At 45.9% G+C, this 15842-nt stretch overlaps 1 protein-coding gene across 1 annotated transcript in view; it reads right to left on the bottom strand.

The window, feature by feature from the left end:
* The window catches only part of LOC144128186 (uncharacterized), a 34302-nt gene extending 24991 nt beyond the window's left edge, over window positions 1-9311 (bottom strand). The window contains exons 1-3 of the mRNA XM_077661332.1: window positions 9138-9311; window positions 4691-4812; window positions 1641-1836 (exon numbers count right to left, since the gene is read on the bottom strand). Coding sequence (XP_077517458.1) covers window positions 1641-1836; window positions 4691-4812; window positions 9138-9236 — 417 coding nt within the window. The 5' untranslated portion in view covers window positions 9237-9311. The remainder of the gene's footprint in view (window positions 1-1640; window positions 1837-4690; window positions 4813-9137) is intronic.
* Window positions 9312-15842: the final 6531 nt, after the last annotated feature.

The following is a 15842-nucleotide window of genomic DNA, read 5'->3' on the forward strand; positions in this document are numbered from 1 at the left end:
TCGATAAAGCATGCTACTCATCCAATTGATTTCGAGGAAAATGTAGTGCATAATATCTGCCGCAGGACTGCACATAAAGCGTAGAACATGGTGCGATGGAATAGTGAGATTATGCCTGTGCATAAGTGACTCCTGGGCAGAAGCACACTCTGACAGTTTTAGACTTCATTAGGAGTGGGAAATACCTCCTAACATTACGGCCTCATGCATGTCCTATACTTGCAGGCTCGCTTGGACTACGCGAGCACAGGTGACACACAATGGGAGGCGCATTCTCCTCTCTAGCATCCTCATCTCCCCTCCCCCTTTTTTCAGTCTTGAGCATATATTTGGGATCTGAGCAGGATTTGGGTTTTGATCAGGCAGTGTCACGCACTTCCTTTGGAACAACACGGACAATTGAGCTAGTTGGTACATCTTTGAAAACTTTCGAAAGCGCTGCGACAGGGGACACAATTAAAGAGAAAAACACGAAGGACAAGCGCTACTATCAACCGAAGTTTATTGGAAAACGCACAATGTTAAATAGCACACACAAGGCAGCCAGCAGCGCATGCGCCTACCCCCAAAATGACAAAAATGAATCACTGTGTGGAACCAAGATAGCGAATTTCACAATAATGGATTACATGATTCGTTTTCTCATTCTGGTGGTAGGCGAATGCACTGCTGGCTGCCTTGTGTGAGCTATTTAACCTTGTGTGTTTTCCAATAAACTTCAGTTGATAGTAGCGCTTGTGCTTCGTGTCTTTCTCTTTGTGTCCCATGTCGCAGCGCTTTCGAAAGTTTCCTTTGGAACCAACCCTTTTCGCATAAGTCAAGTTTCTACCTCCGAGATGATTATTCTGAGCAGCTGCTCAGAAGTAGAACCATCACTTGTGCGACATGGGTTGATGCCATCACGGCTGGTTTCTTGTCTGCTTTGCTTTTCTGCTGATTTATTTTTTGTGCCTCTTGTATGTTATCGGTTTCTCATGATTATATGCGCATAAAAATGTCCCCCTTAAAAAATAGAGTCGGTTGAAAGTCTGTGCCTGTCTGTGCCTGCGTCTCGTGGTGTATTCTTTGTGTTGTCTGTTTCGAAGTTAGCGCACTCCTATGTCATTATGAACGACTAACTGGCCTCCTTTAAAGCATTGCTGGACTTTCTACCATGAAACCTTCGCCTAACTGTGCTCACCACGGACACCGTACTGTGTTCTCCATAGTTTTGAGAGCTGATGTGCTTTGTAGAAACTGCGCAGGTGCGCTGCGGCGGTAGCCGGGCTGTTTAAAGCGCCGCACTCTACGAAGCCAGTTGGGAGCTATAGAGCTTACTTCCTATTCCAATACTATTTTCGGGAAATTTCTAATTGTGTGGAGGGACGGAGAATACTTCGCGGGAACGATGACACAGAGATGTAGGGTTTAAATGCAATCTTGCCATAACAATCTTCATGCATGATCTACAGGTAAATACGGTATTGCTGTCGGCCTATATAGGTTTGACGCACCTCGGAAGTTAAAAATACAGTAAGGCTTACAAAAGTCTGAAGATGCCTACTTTCGTAGTTATTTCAACTACAGTGCAGTTAATGTCCATAAGTTCGTGCTTAATCTAATTTGGCATAAGGTCATTCAAAATTAAACATCGTACGTACATTTAGGTTGTCGTTTTCTCTGACGAACTGTAGAACATGGAATCCGTATAAATCCTGATTTTCCCGTCGAAGCAGCTCAGTGACAATATTATCTTGAAAATTCTTAACAACCAGTACGTTTCTTTTATGGAGAAGTAACTGCAAAAAGTACTGCTGATGCGCGTCAAACTGGCCAAACCCAAGCGGGTAGAAATTCCTGGAAAAAAGGCAGTAATGGAATGCTTAAGAAAAAAAAACGCAAAAAACGCACGTCCAGATACCTACCTTTACGCCTTAGAATACTGAAACATTTGTTGTAATTCTGATGAGAAGCAATGTTTGCTGGCTTATGTCGCAACACAGCATACTTCGGAGCACTAGGTTGAAGAGGGTGCTCACAATGTCCTCGCAATTGTTTTACAGTGTCTCCGGTGGTGCCTGCATATTCACCGTCATCTCATGTTCCTGGAGTGCTAACGAAGTCCTTAACGACCAAAAGTACGTATACTTAACCCTTAACAAACGAATTTAACGAGTCGATACTAATCGCATATGCAACTCCTCAACTCCAAATCTGCTCATGAAATGATTTTTTTTTACTTTTCGACTCACAAATTTTTACTTGTTAATTTTTTTTCAATCCTAGCCACGCGCGCTAGCGTTATATACCCGTGTGTTCTTCGAAACTTGTCTTTAAGACTAACTGATATTTTATAGTGGTCGTTTCTTTCTGTTTGTTCTGTCTCTTGAATTGGTTTTTCACAATTAAAAAATCATCTTGACTATAACGTTGTCGCGAAGAATTGCAGCGCAACACAAAAAAATAACAAACAGGCGTGTCGTTTCTGTGTGTTCGCTGCATTTCCCAGTCATGGGTGGTGACCAACTAGCCCAAAGCCTTACCTTAGCGCATAATATTGTGGTATTGCACTTAACTCAGTTGTGCTGGTCACAACTAACCAGCAATAATGCACACGTAATAAGGAAGCCAGCAGTCACCGAAATGAAGGAAAATATGGCGGAAGGCGCCTAATACCTCTATCACACGTGCATTTATAATGCCCTCCAACCGATAGTCTAACGAGTCAGAGGCCACTGAGCGCTGCTAAACTGGCAGTTTCAATGGCCATCGAGTCAACGGAGCAGCGCAGAACTAGCGGAACTCGAAATTTCGTGGACCTTCGAGTGTTTCTCAAAGCAGCTGGTGCTGCTTTGAGTGGCACCAACGCGTACCTTCGTGCACGTTATATTCACGGTGCAAAGTCATGAACTTTAATGCAAGCAGTTAAATATTAGTCGGCGCAATAATTAAAAAACTGTGTCGGTCTGGTTTAAAGCGCATTAAGTTTGCACACGTTATCCCGGAAGAAGGAAACGCCAGAAAACTGCGGCAGCAAATCATACAAAAGGCAGCGTCTTTTGAGAAAACGCAACTGGTATTTAATAAATAAAAACCTCTTATGGCTCCAAAAAAAGGTGCATTTCAACATTTAGCTTAGATTTATAATATTATTTTAGTTATTTGCGCCAAATCTAAACCAGGTATTGCGGCGCCACACAAGCTTGACGTAAGAAATGAGAACTATTACAATGGCCATTGAGATTTGCCGTGTAGCAGCGACACGACTCCTTCGAGTTCGATAGCGATTGAGAATGTCGAAGGCTCTCGACTCGATGGCCATTGAGACTGGCCTGGTGACAGGGGTATTAGTTTTCTTTCACTTTGTGGTGTTGAGCAATGGTAAATTAGTAGTGTAATCTTTTTATGGCTCAAAGATGAGTGATTAAAAATATAAGAGAAACAACCACGGGCCATAGTTAACAGGAATGCAAGTATATGAGTAAAGTGGTTTTTTTCAAACGTAATGGCAAGAGAAATCTGAATTTATTGATAAACTTGGCTGAGCGTGAAGCAGCTAATATGGTAGTGCACGATAATAGTTATAAGCAAGGAACCAATAAAAGAAAGATTGTTCGGGAGCTGTATGAAGTTTTCACGACAGCTGACAGCAAGCAACATGATTACTTCTATATTTCAGGTTTAAGGATAATACATTTTCTTTTACTCATAAGTTAAAGTTAAATTGCTTACGGGTGTAATAGATATGTCCTGCCAGTACTAGCCAACACAACCAAAACTTGAAAGTTACCGAAATAGGTCTAGAACAAGACACCAAAATCATTTCTTAAGCAGTTGCGGTGAGCAATGCCAGTTGTTACGCGAGCGACAGAAATAGATTAGAGTGGAGTAGAGGAGAAGTACGAATAGATGAAATTCTAACTGCAATTCGTAAAAGGAACGAAACTGCGCAAGCCATTCAGTGCAGAGAGCGCTTGGTCAGACCGACAATGCTGACAACGGAGAACGAGCATGTGGTGGTTAAATAAAATCGGGAAAATTGTTTGCCTAAATCTGCTGAAAGTCCCTTGTGGTACACACGCCTGGTGGTCACGTGGATTGGCGTTAGTCCCTAGACGATGATGGTTTGTACTTATCAATTATTTGTCGGCCTGGAAGTTCATTGCAAGGTGATTGCTGCCAGAGTGCAGTGGCTGAGGATTTGCGTTTCCAAACGTACAACCAAGCTTCTGTTCATAACTAGTGAGTCCTAAATGTTGTCCATAACATTGTTACTCTTTAGTGCTCTTACGATTCTTTCATCTAGCATCTGGTTATAAGTCTGGTGCGCTCTTAAAGCCGTCCTTAGCCCAAACACAGCGTTGATATCTGTATCCGTGCGGTGTTATGCGGTTGCTGCTTGAGTGCACAGTAATCAAAGGTACACTTAGCTCAACGCAGTGAGGCAACGCGGACGAGGACAAAGAAACTATCGGCAGGATGGGCACTGAAAATTGACGCTGTTCTTTCAATGTGTGTCCCGGTCTGTTCACGCTGCCTCCCTCCGGTGTCGATCACCAACAAGGGCAAGCCCGAAATTCAATCTTGGGGCACTGCCACTTTGCAGCACCTATTTTCAAACCATGCGGCTGCCTTCCTGCTAAAATTCGAGTTTCAGCTATCCCTAGCGTTGTCCAAGTAGAATCTACCGTTATGAGAAGGCCGTACTCACTCATCTCCGCCTTGGAGGTCGCTCTGACCAGGGTACTTGAACACTGCTGTGAAGACGCATCCGTTCTGCATGTATCCAGGGGTGGTGGAAAGGAACTGCTTCTTGCTAGCATCGAAGCCACCCTAGGGACATGACACGAAGGACGGACATCACTAACCGTTCGTCATCAATGAGACCGCGCCCTTTGGGCGGCGAGGATGTAGCCTTTCATCGGAGTGAAATGTAGTCGTCGAAGGTAAGTAGCAAATCAAGTCTATCACGACCTCATAACTTGAGGTGAAATTGGAGAGTAATGGCGATTTTTTGAGGTAACGTAAGGGAAAGGGAACGTTTTAACTTCAACGTCATGCGCGGGCCTTCACCTTTTTGCGTCCAGCTTTGCATTATCTGCGTACATGCTGTGCCGGCGTCTATCGTTCGCAATGTATATTTAACGAAGCCTTGACGTCCCTTGCCTGCTTACAGAACTTCGACTCAGACTTCGCAAAAAAAAAAAAAACAGGGCAGGAGCCACCAGGGGTAAACCGAGAGATCGGTCGTACGTCCCTGCAAAGTGTACCGCCTGCAAGTTTTTACCGATTCGTCGCACTGTATGCCCGCGAATGTAGTTTGGCCACGATTGAAGGTCAGCCCCTTGAAAGGTACGCCTAATTGAATTTAACTTATTACTGTATGTTGATGTTGCCAGCATTGTTCACTATGCGATGTTTCATGCGAACGCCAAAATGTAGATTTATAAAACGCAGTAATAAAGAAGACACCTGCGACACAACTCAGTCATCCAGTGAACATGTGACGAGATGGACATCTCGCATGTCACTGTTTCGTAGCCATCCGGCTTCTTGCATGCTCATTTATCAGCAATATTTTAAGCAGTAAACGCCGATTGCCTGAAGCGCGTGGTTCTCCAACATAATTCAGTACGTCACGAAGATCTTGCATGCAATTTCGATGGATCAGGGTGGAAAAAACTGAAGGTGTTTTACATCTTCCCTACTGCGTACCATCCGCGTTGCACATTTTTTTCAGATCTCGCCCAGCGCCTACCGGTGGCCATTAGGTTTCACATGAGGAACGTATAAGACAAATCTTTTGGAAGCTTCAGGGTGATATATAGAAGGATGCTAGCTGCAGGGATGCCCAAAAAGTACATCTCAGTGTCCCCTGTAGAGCTGATAAGTTTGATAAGGGGCCAGTACATATCAAAGGCGTTTAATAGATCACATGAAAATTATTGTTACATGACCAAAAAGTCATGTGACCGGTGAGAATTGGTTTTGCGACCTCACTACGTGATGACGTCATTTCTTTTTAACGAGGTCCACGAAAGTACCGGACTCTGGCTACAACTGTCGACGTTGTAAAAGCTCCCAGACTAAGTTATCGCTTTCTACATGAAAAAAAATGCATTGATAACTGCCTCGCACCCCATTTCAAGCCGCTATAGTTTCATTGAGAAGCCAAACTTAAAAGGCCCGCCTGGGTCATGTAATTACATGAAAGATACTCTCCACACCGTCCATATTTCGGTCTTTGAACATGTCCTTTTGGCTCAGACTCATCTCGCCAATGAGTCCCTAAGCAGAATACGGAACTTTTTTTCTATCACTCCCTCCTTTATCCCTTCCCTTACGGCGCGGTTCAGGTGTCCAACGGTATATGAGACAGATACTGCGCCATTTTCTTTCTCCAAAAACCAATTATTATTATTATTATTATTTTTGCTTACGACATACTACGTCACTGACGGTGACATACTACGTCACTTACTCTGGGGTTAAGTCCCAAAGAAATTTTTAAAGTGCAAAAATATTACATCAAAAGATTTTCTCCCAGTCGAGGAAACTGTGGTCAAAGATTGGTCAGAGCAGTTTGGCTAAAGCCCGTCCGGGTCAGTTCGGTCACCTATCATGGCTGAGCTTAGGGATAGACATTTGGCTCAGGCCGTTTATTATTGGCAAGCGAACTCAGGCCGACGTGTACAGCCAGCGCATCGCCGACTTGGTCAAGATTTCACCGTAGCCTGCCGATGCATCGCGTGGGAAACGTCTCCACAATGAGCACTGTGCCAGTAACCGGATGAAGAAGATCAGGAAAGTGCACAGGCCTTTCCACAGGCAGCAACTATAGCCATTATGACAGCTGCGCGCATATGTATGAAAAACCATAAAAAAAACGAAGCCACACGTCACAGCTATCGCGTCCGCCAGTAAAAGACATGGGCTGAATCTTGGAAAAGACACCCATAGCAATCCACATTTTCGATCGCATGGGCTTGTATTCATTGCGCAAATGCCTGAGAGCTCAGCTATCATATCTAGTAATAATGTGCCCAAAATTCAAGAGGTAGGCTTCTGCCCTGCCAGTAGTGAGTCTTTCTAAAAGCGCTGAACCAAACTGTTTACCGAACTGAAGAGTACCGTCTTACCCAAAGGTAACTAGGCTGGATGGTTTGCTCCCATGTCCTGTAATGGAGCACTTACTTCTCTCTTGAGGCTTTAAAACTCGGGGAGGGGTAAGAACAAGCATTCTCCTCACCGTTCAAGACCTTTTGATCTTGAGCGGAGCTTGAAGGGCTTGACTATGTGAATGAAACGAAAATTATGCAGCATGGTTACTTCTGGCAAGGGCAGCACATACTAAATGTAAATCTTTCTGATTGACGACGGTTACTAAACTTGTGCACAGAGCTCAGTTGACCTCCAGTGCCTTTGAGGCGGGCCTAACGTCGCACCTACCCTTTTCCGATGCCGTCATACAGATATAGCGGCATTCAGTCCGGAGCACGTGCTTCGGCCGGCTGAGTGCGCTGGCAGGTATTCCTCCAACTCGGTGCGCGTCCTACCCTGGGCCGCCAATGAGCCGAGCGCGATTCGTCGGCGCGGTTTTCATTTGGTCATTGCTCGCCAGTAGGGCAATGCCGTTTGGGTTGCCATATGGTCTGAACAAGAATTATTAGGACCGTATTATATAAGGTTCCAATGTCCATTTTGCATCAATTTGGTCATCTGGAATCCGTGACTGTTGTTCAGTGACAGCCGCTGCTTTACAGCGTCTGTGGGAAGGGACACAATTGGGTCATCGGCGACCGGACCTGCACCGTTCGCTGCATATCGCAGCCAATGGTGCGGCGGTGCTTGGGGCCAGTAGCGAAGGCTATCTTCTGCGTGGGGATCCACTACTTGGTGATTTCTGCGATTGATCGTATGCTGATTTCGATTGATGCTGTTGTCACGCCCGATGAAATGCAAACTGGACTCTTATAGAACAGGGCCCCTGTTAACATTCATTTTTCATTTTATGGTTCAAAATTTTGCGCAGTAGCACTGGCCTTTTCTTTTTATCTTGCGAAATGTTGTTTGTTGTTTATTACGCCATTTTCCTGTAAGTCGGGAGCTCTACAGCCTGTACCTTTAGGGTTTTTAGTCGGCCGCCTAAACGAATTACTGCAATGTTTCCATATGGGTCGCGACGCGAGCCACCGGGGAAAAATTGAAGGAAGCCTTTCATGCGGTCTCGAGCGTCAGAAAAGAAAGAACATGGAGGATAAAGTTGATGCACGTCACAGCCACCAGCCGCCCCCCCCCCCCCCCCCCCCCGAGTATCACTGCATGCAAGCCACCGTACTCAAAACCCCATCCGACAGCCAAAGTGCTCGAAAGGATGTGTCCTGCCGTTTGCAAGATACAATGATGCGGACGTTGCTGCTCAGGGGAACCAGCATAGTTTTCTGCTTCGACTCTTTCGTCTATGAACATCGTTGCGGTTTTAGCAAGCCAATCAAAGCCCCTCACTGTGACGTGATGTGTGCCTTCCGAAGTTGAAAGGGGGACTATGCAAGAAACAAAGGCGCTGGACTTTGTCGGAACGAGCGGGAATGAGAAGTTTAAAAAATTATTCGTAAATTATCCGCTCAGGTTTTGAAGACTTGTACGTGACATGAACGCTAAATAGCTTTTACTCTAAGTAATGCAAGCATTTTACAGCCACCTTGAAAAAAATTGCATGGACACTAGAACATGTGCTCAATAACGCAGGAGAACAGTTCAATCATAGAAGCGTGCTGCGCGTTATTTTCACCGCGAATGTACATCAAAACTTCCATATTTTCCATTTAAAATGTATACGTGTATAAACACGTAGTTGGTTTTGTTTAAGATGTTTGTCGCCCTAAATTACTCAGGCTATGAGGGACGTCGTAGTGGACGGCTCCGGATAATTTCGACCACATGGGATTCTTGTGCAGTGATATCACAGTACACGGGCCGCTAGCATTTAGCCTCGATCTAAGTGCAACTACCGCGGCCGGAATCGAACCCGCGTCTTTCGGGCCAGCAGCCGATCACCATAACCACTGAGCCATCGCAGCGGCAAACAAGAGGTCGGTTTGGTTACCGCTACCGGGTACTGATAGGCAATAAAGGAGTACAACAAATATTGATCATACCGTGTAGTATACGTGAAATCCGTTTCTGTATCTTTGCGGAGCGAGGGCCTTAACCTGAGCGACGCTGAGCCGTTCCAATGGCAGCAGGGGAAAGGCCATTCTTTGGAACTTTGCTTACAAGATCAGCCCAGAAGCCACAGAGCCTCGTTATTGGGATATGAACAGATACCGGGAAGCGCGTGCTCTTTCGACGTGCCCCGGTTCTCTGAATCAGTGCACCCGCTGCCAAAGGCACTCTTGAATTTGGTACGAACAATCGCCTGCCAGTCTGACGCATGGAAGCGCGGCAGCCTTTTCGAAGGGCTCGTCTTTCACCGGAGGAGCGCGCGTGCCGTATCTTGCAGTTGAAAAAGAAAGTAGTTCATCTGTCTGGAATAAGGTAGACGAAAGGAGAGTGGTTGGTAGAAGAGGATACAAAAAGCCTTCACGTAAGGTGACTTTTGCTTGCAGAAGGCTCCTGTTTGGCTTCGATGTGGAAGCAGGTAACCTTACAAAGCAGCCACTGGCTACGACGTACTCCAGTTCAAAAGTCCGAAATGATTGCAAGCGCAGTTACCAGGTTTCAGCCGGGCCTCGTGTAGCGTGTGCGCTGGTTCTGCACTAGTCGCTGCCTAAAGTAGAAGAACTGGCTACAGTATGGCAGTTTAACGTCCCGGAGCAGCACATGCCCTCTTAGGTATGCCGTAGTGATTTGCTCCGTAATAATTTCTACCACCTGCAGCTCTTTGACGTTCTGTGGTTTTTTCCGTGGTTTATTTTCTAATGCTATTTCGCTTGCGGGTAGCATTCGATCATATGGTCTTGCGCTTAACAATCGAATTCCAAAGCTAATAAGCCACCACGGTGGGTATCTCGCCACAGAGAAGCCAAAATTTGAGCATTGTTTGGTCAACCGATCGACCTCCCTTGTTTCTGCATCGGTACACAATAGATAGAAACAGATCATTTTGTGTTATGCTCATCCGCAAATCGCTTTATGAACATGAGCTTGCAGGTTGCAGGGGGTGACAGAGAGTCATCGGGCAAGTGTGATTAAGAAGTTTACGGGGAAAAGGGGCAGCATCCGGCGAAGAACAGAGTTATTTGAAGGTAAATGGGCGAGGCATCCGCCATGCAGTGAACGTTGCTGCTGGTGGCGCTGTAATGAACATAATGAAGATGGTATGAATCTGAGCTGAACAGCTGCATATTTTCTGGCCACTGTTTTTCGCTTTCTGCCAGCGTCATTCATAGTTCAGGCCGCTGTATAATTCGTGCAGCCAGCCCACAAAAGCAGAATATTTCGTTTTGTAACCTGGCATAGGCGCTTCCACTAGCTAGAAAACAAACACTGCGTTAGAAACCGAAAAGCAGATAAACTATCAAAATTTGTGAAGCACCCCAGAACAAGCCGGCAGCTAACACCAGCCTCGGTAACCACGGTAATGCCTCAATTATGTCTTCCCGCCCGTTCCTACTCCGGATGTTTCCAATCGGGCGAGAGAGAAAGATGAAAGGCCAGGAGGTTAGGTAGAATGGTGTTTCAGTTGGCTGCCCAGCTCTGGGGTAAAAGAAAAGGGGACGCAAAAAGGAAGACGCACGAAGAGCATGGGGTTAGCAGCAATGATATCAGACAAAGACATACTTGCTGCGAAGCTGTCACGGCTGAGGAAACTTAAACGACGGAAACCATCGACAACACACACTGAACATATTCGCAAACTCTCAAATGATCTGAAGCAAGCAATTAGGACTTCAAAACAAAAATATACAAAAGTTACTCTTAGCAACTTTATCAAAACTGCTCCCCAAAAATTTGCAGATATCTGAGCTCTCGAAAGCACAAACAAAGCCATGCACCTCCGAATGAAGCATTAAGGATAGCTAATGACTTCAATCTGTGTTTTCAACCGGTTTTCACGCTTGATGACAATTCTGTGCCTCACGTAGATTCTCAAATAAGTGACTGTAGCCTAGACCTTTCCGAACTAACACTAAACGAATAAGGAATTTTTGCTCTTTTACTTAATCTTGACGAGAAGAAATCGACTGGCCCAGATAATATTCCGAATACGTTCCTCAAAAGATACGCAGTGTGGGCATCGAAATATTTGCTCCTTGTCTATAAGAAATTCCTAGAAACTGAAGAAGTCCCGAAAGATTCGAAAATCGCTAAGGTTGTTCCTGTTCACAAATCTGGTGACACTACAAATGTGTCTAACTATCGCCCTGTTTCAGTCACGTGTGTTACATCCAAGATATTTGAACAATACATTCTTAAGCACATCGTAAAATTTCTTGAAGAAAATAATCTACTTAGTCCTAACCAACACGGCTTTAGGAAAGGGCTATCAACTACAACTCAACTGCTGGAAACGATCCACGATCTCGCGTCCGCACTGGACAAACGCAGCCAAGTTGATGTCTTTTTTTTAGATTTCTCGAAAGCGTTCGATCGTGTATCACACCCAAAATTAATGTTTAACCTTAAACACTTTCTTGTCTGTAATAAAATAACAAACTGGATACAAAATTATCTTTCAGACAGCTGCCAGTATGTGCAATATGACGGCCACGCATCACACCATGTCAAAGTAATGTCTGGCGTACCTCAAGGAACAATATTAGCACCCATATTGTTTCTACTTTACATAAACAATCTAGCGTTCAATCACAACGCAACAAAGACAAAGAGTATGGTGGAGCTGCCATAAAAAAACGTAAACCAATGAGCTCCTGCCTGTACCACTAAAGTATCACAGGCTTAACCCAATCGTAATATAAATGAAAAGGCCCGAAGGCAATGTTGTACTTTTGCCACCCGAAGGTGGGAAAATAAAAAAATGGGGTAATGCTACTAAGCGACCCACAGCCGGGGGAGCGGGCCCGGGGAGACTCCCCTGATCTCCCCTGGGACGTAGCGGAGGGGGTGGGACATAGGTTGTGGGAATGGGACTGAGGGAAGGGTTATGGGTACTGTGATGGGAATGGGGACAGCGAGATATTGACCCTCATTTTATCATCGCTCGACTCCTGTCTGGCCAGGACAGGGAGGGCGTCGATGTTCTCCAATGGTGCGGCTCCACTCACGGGATGCCCGACCATCCAACGACGCAATAGCTCCGACTCGGAGACAGGGAATCCTAACCCGGGGCAGCTGCCTCGGGCTCCTCCACGACTTTCAGGGGTCCGGTTCGGACTTGCATTACGCTCCCAGCTACTAACCGTCGAGTGTTTTTCGCGGCTTTTCAGACTCCGGAAGTATGTGTGGTGGATCCAGCCAATGGAATTAGACTCCCAGGGACCCACCTGTGCTTCCAACCAACCAACCTTGCACTTATTTCCTCCCCTGGCTTGCTCCACACCTACTGAGGAGGGAGTGTTCAGGGCCGGGCTGACCGGGCCACAAACCAAGAACCTGGCCGAGGGTGAGATAACCCGGGCCTACTCCACCGCTACTCCGCAACATCGACGGTTTTTGCATCGGTCCTACTAAGGTCCCCCTTACCTCGGCGTCCCGCGCTCTAGCCTCACGGCCCCGCGGTCAGCCATCCCTGGCTGCTTCCCCGAGGACATCGCTCCCAAGGAGCCCTTCTGCTGGAAACCCCCGCGCGGACCTGGCCTCTCCGTGGCCAGAAACCGACGCGCCAGCCGGTAGCCACGCACGCCCCCGCGTGCAGAGGCTTTTTGATTTCCGAGCGCTTTTTGAGCCCAATTCCGTGAGTCCAACCTGATTGTGAAACCAGGCCTGCCTCCGCACAGGCATCGGACCTCACGTGCGCGACTGGCCCACTCAGTCGCTTGGGAGTCGCTGCCACTCCCATGGGGTTTTGCATCCCCAGAGGACGGGCCCCGGCCAGCCCATCCCCACCGCTGTGCGTTGCACCGGAACAAAGCCTAGTAGCCGAAACCACACCGGCCCGTATCCGGTGGCAGGGGGGGCCACGAGCAGGCCGCACAGTCGGATTTCCCCCCCAATCACAACGCAACAGTCCGAATGGTCGCAAGCACATTTACTGTTTCTACTTTACATAAACAATCTAGCGTTCAATCTCAACGCAACAGTCCGAATGGTCGCAGACGATTGCATTATTTATAAAGAAATTAAGTAACACGATGATCAAGTCTCATTAAACAATGCAATTGGTCGAATTGCAAAATGGTGTCGAGAGCGGCAGATGACCCTGAATCCGAGAAATCAGCGTGCATGACTGTATCAAGAAAAAAGAATCCGCTCGGTTACTCGTATGAAGTCGAAAATAAACATTTAAAATCAGTCCAAAAATACAAATACCTATGTGTTGTCATCGCCTCTGACCTGAAATGGGATAATCATGTAGAATATATATCGTCAAAAGCACTTTCCGCACTCTTTTCTCTTAAGCAATCTATACTCTTTGCATCTCCCGACACCAAGCTGCTGGCATACCGTTCTTTCGTCCTTCCTGTGCTTGAGTACAACATCCTGTGTTGGTCTCCGCACACACAGAAATGCATAAATAAGGTAGAAAGCGTGCAGCGGAAAGCAGTAAGGTTTATTTTTAACAAATATTAACGTAACGACTCCCCAACTGAACTCTTAAACAAGGCAAATCTCTCCACTATTAGTAACCGTGCCCGAATCTCACGCCTTAAATTCATCTTTCTCCTCTTAAACGGTGCCCTAAAAATATATTCTGACCTCTACGTAGTTCCTTCACCAAAACGCAACACCAGAACGAAACATTCACTGTACTTAACAGAGTATAAGTTTAATACTGACACCTTTCGTTATTCATTTTTTCCTCAAGCGGTCAGGGAATGGAATATGCTACCTGGAAATGTTGTTAACTCTGAATCTTTGTGCAGTTTTTTTTGTCACCTGTCATAATGAATTATTTGAACTTTTTAGTGAAGCATTGCACGTACTTTTGTGTTGCTTAATATTGCGTCATGTATTTTGAAACTGTCTCCCATGATTATCCATTTTACAATGTTATGTCAGTTGTATGAACCTTCTTTGTGATTTTTTCTTTTGTGACGTACCTAAAAAGAAAACCAACCTGTTCCCATTCCTGCAACAGCCTCGAAAGAAGCTAGCAGTATGTTCCAAATAAAATAAAAAGGACAATCATTCGCACAAGCAAGACACACTCATGTATCGAAACACTGCTTTACACAGCTTGAGGGAGACTGATCGGGTGAGAGACGATAACCAAGACTTGGGGGGGGGGGGGGGGGGGTAAACCAGGATTCCCTTTAGTCATTGTAACAGAACCTAAGCAAAACATTTTCCCGAGATTTGGGAACGCGATGATCATTTGCGCGGAGAGCATACTATGATATTTTTAAACAAAGCAAACATGCCTACGCTGATTTGCACGAACCATAAATTTCTGCACGGTCCCGGAACAAGTTTCCCGATCCCATCGACCTTTTTGCTGCTGCGCAGTGTGCAACAGTACAGTCTAGCCCTGTTTTAATGTTATCGCGTTCGTTTCCGCTGGAACGGACCAACAAAATTTTCCTCGCGTGACGGTCACCTATACCGGAGCAAGAATGACGATGCACAATAGAGGACACATTTGGCTAGCTATGCTTATGTAATCGTGGCAGCCTTCTTGCGAAAATGAACCGTTATAGATCAGTTTAACGCGAGTAGGTTAACCCTGAAGTAATCACCTTCAAATCGCGTTAGACTGTACATGCGTTGCAATTCTCCTTGCAAGTCAGCGTTGGCAACATTCACCGATAACCATTTCAAAAGCAAGTGACGAATTATAGCGCGCCACCTGTAGACATCCGTTTTCTGAAGGACATTCACGGCTGCCAATAGAGGACAGCAGTTGACTGCCAGCTGAAACTTACGAAAAGAAATCGCACCTCTTTGGGGAAAAATTCGCTGTTGCGTATGTTTTTGTGGCATAGCTTAAGCGTTAGATGCAGTGTATTACCGGTTAATGCTTGCTCTCATTGCAAGGGCTGATGTTTGGCGGAAGAGGGTACTGCACGCATGGACAACGAAAAAATGGTATGCTGTTAATTCTTTCTCATCATCTCCGCTGCCAAGCGAGCGAAGAAGAGGAATACCGCCGTGAGGGTGCACCGGAGAACACGTGCTGTGCTTGGCCGATCCTCCTGTGTGGGAACGTGTCATTATATGAGGATAACAACAACAACACGTGCTGGGATGTTCTGGACACCATCTTGGGTTAGGACAACCACCCAAGAGTTCACTCTTTGGGTGCGCCTGATGGTGGCTCAACCTAAACAATGACATGCAGTGTTTATCGCGCACTAACGCCTCACAGCACACAGCCGTTTTGCATTCCACCCCCGTCGAAGTACGACCCCAATTACCACGTGACAACAAAATGACTGAGGCTTATTAATTGGGAAAACTAAAGTCCCGTTGATCGTTTGGGGGAATTCCAAAAGGCATAAGTATAGCTACTGGCGTGTTCGAGGATGCATTTTTTGCGGCCATTAAATTGAGTATCCGCCGATATCTTCATGTAACTAGTAAGGCAACCAATACAGCGCTAATGATTTGCGAGCCAAATCTATCACTGAAATAGTCGCCAATAGTCATGGCCACCGCGTTCTATAACTGTAACCGACATCTGTCTTCTATTGAAACAAAAAAATTATTTGGGCCGCTTTTTGTCATGGTAGCAGTACAACGGTTTGAAATCTGCAGCTGTGGAAAAAAGTACGTGGACCACATTTTGCCATTAAGAGCCTCCT

This window comes from Amblyomma americanum, chromosome 4 (genome assembly GCF_052857255.1).
Source record: "Amblyomma americanum isolate KBUSLIRL-KWMA chromosome 4, ASM5285725v1, whole genome shotgun sequence".
Taxonomy (NCBI): Eukaryota; Metazoa; Arthropoda; class Arachnida; order Ixodida; family Ixodidae; genus Amblyomma; species Amblyomma americanum.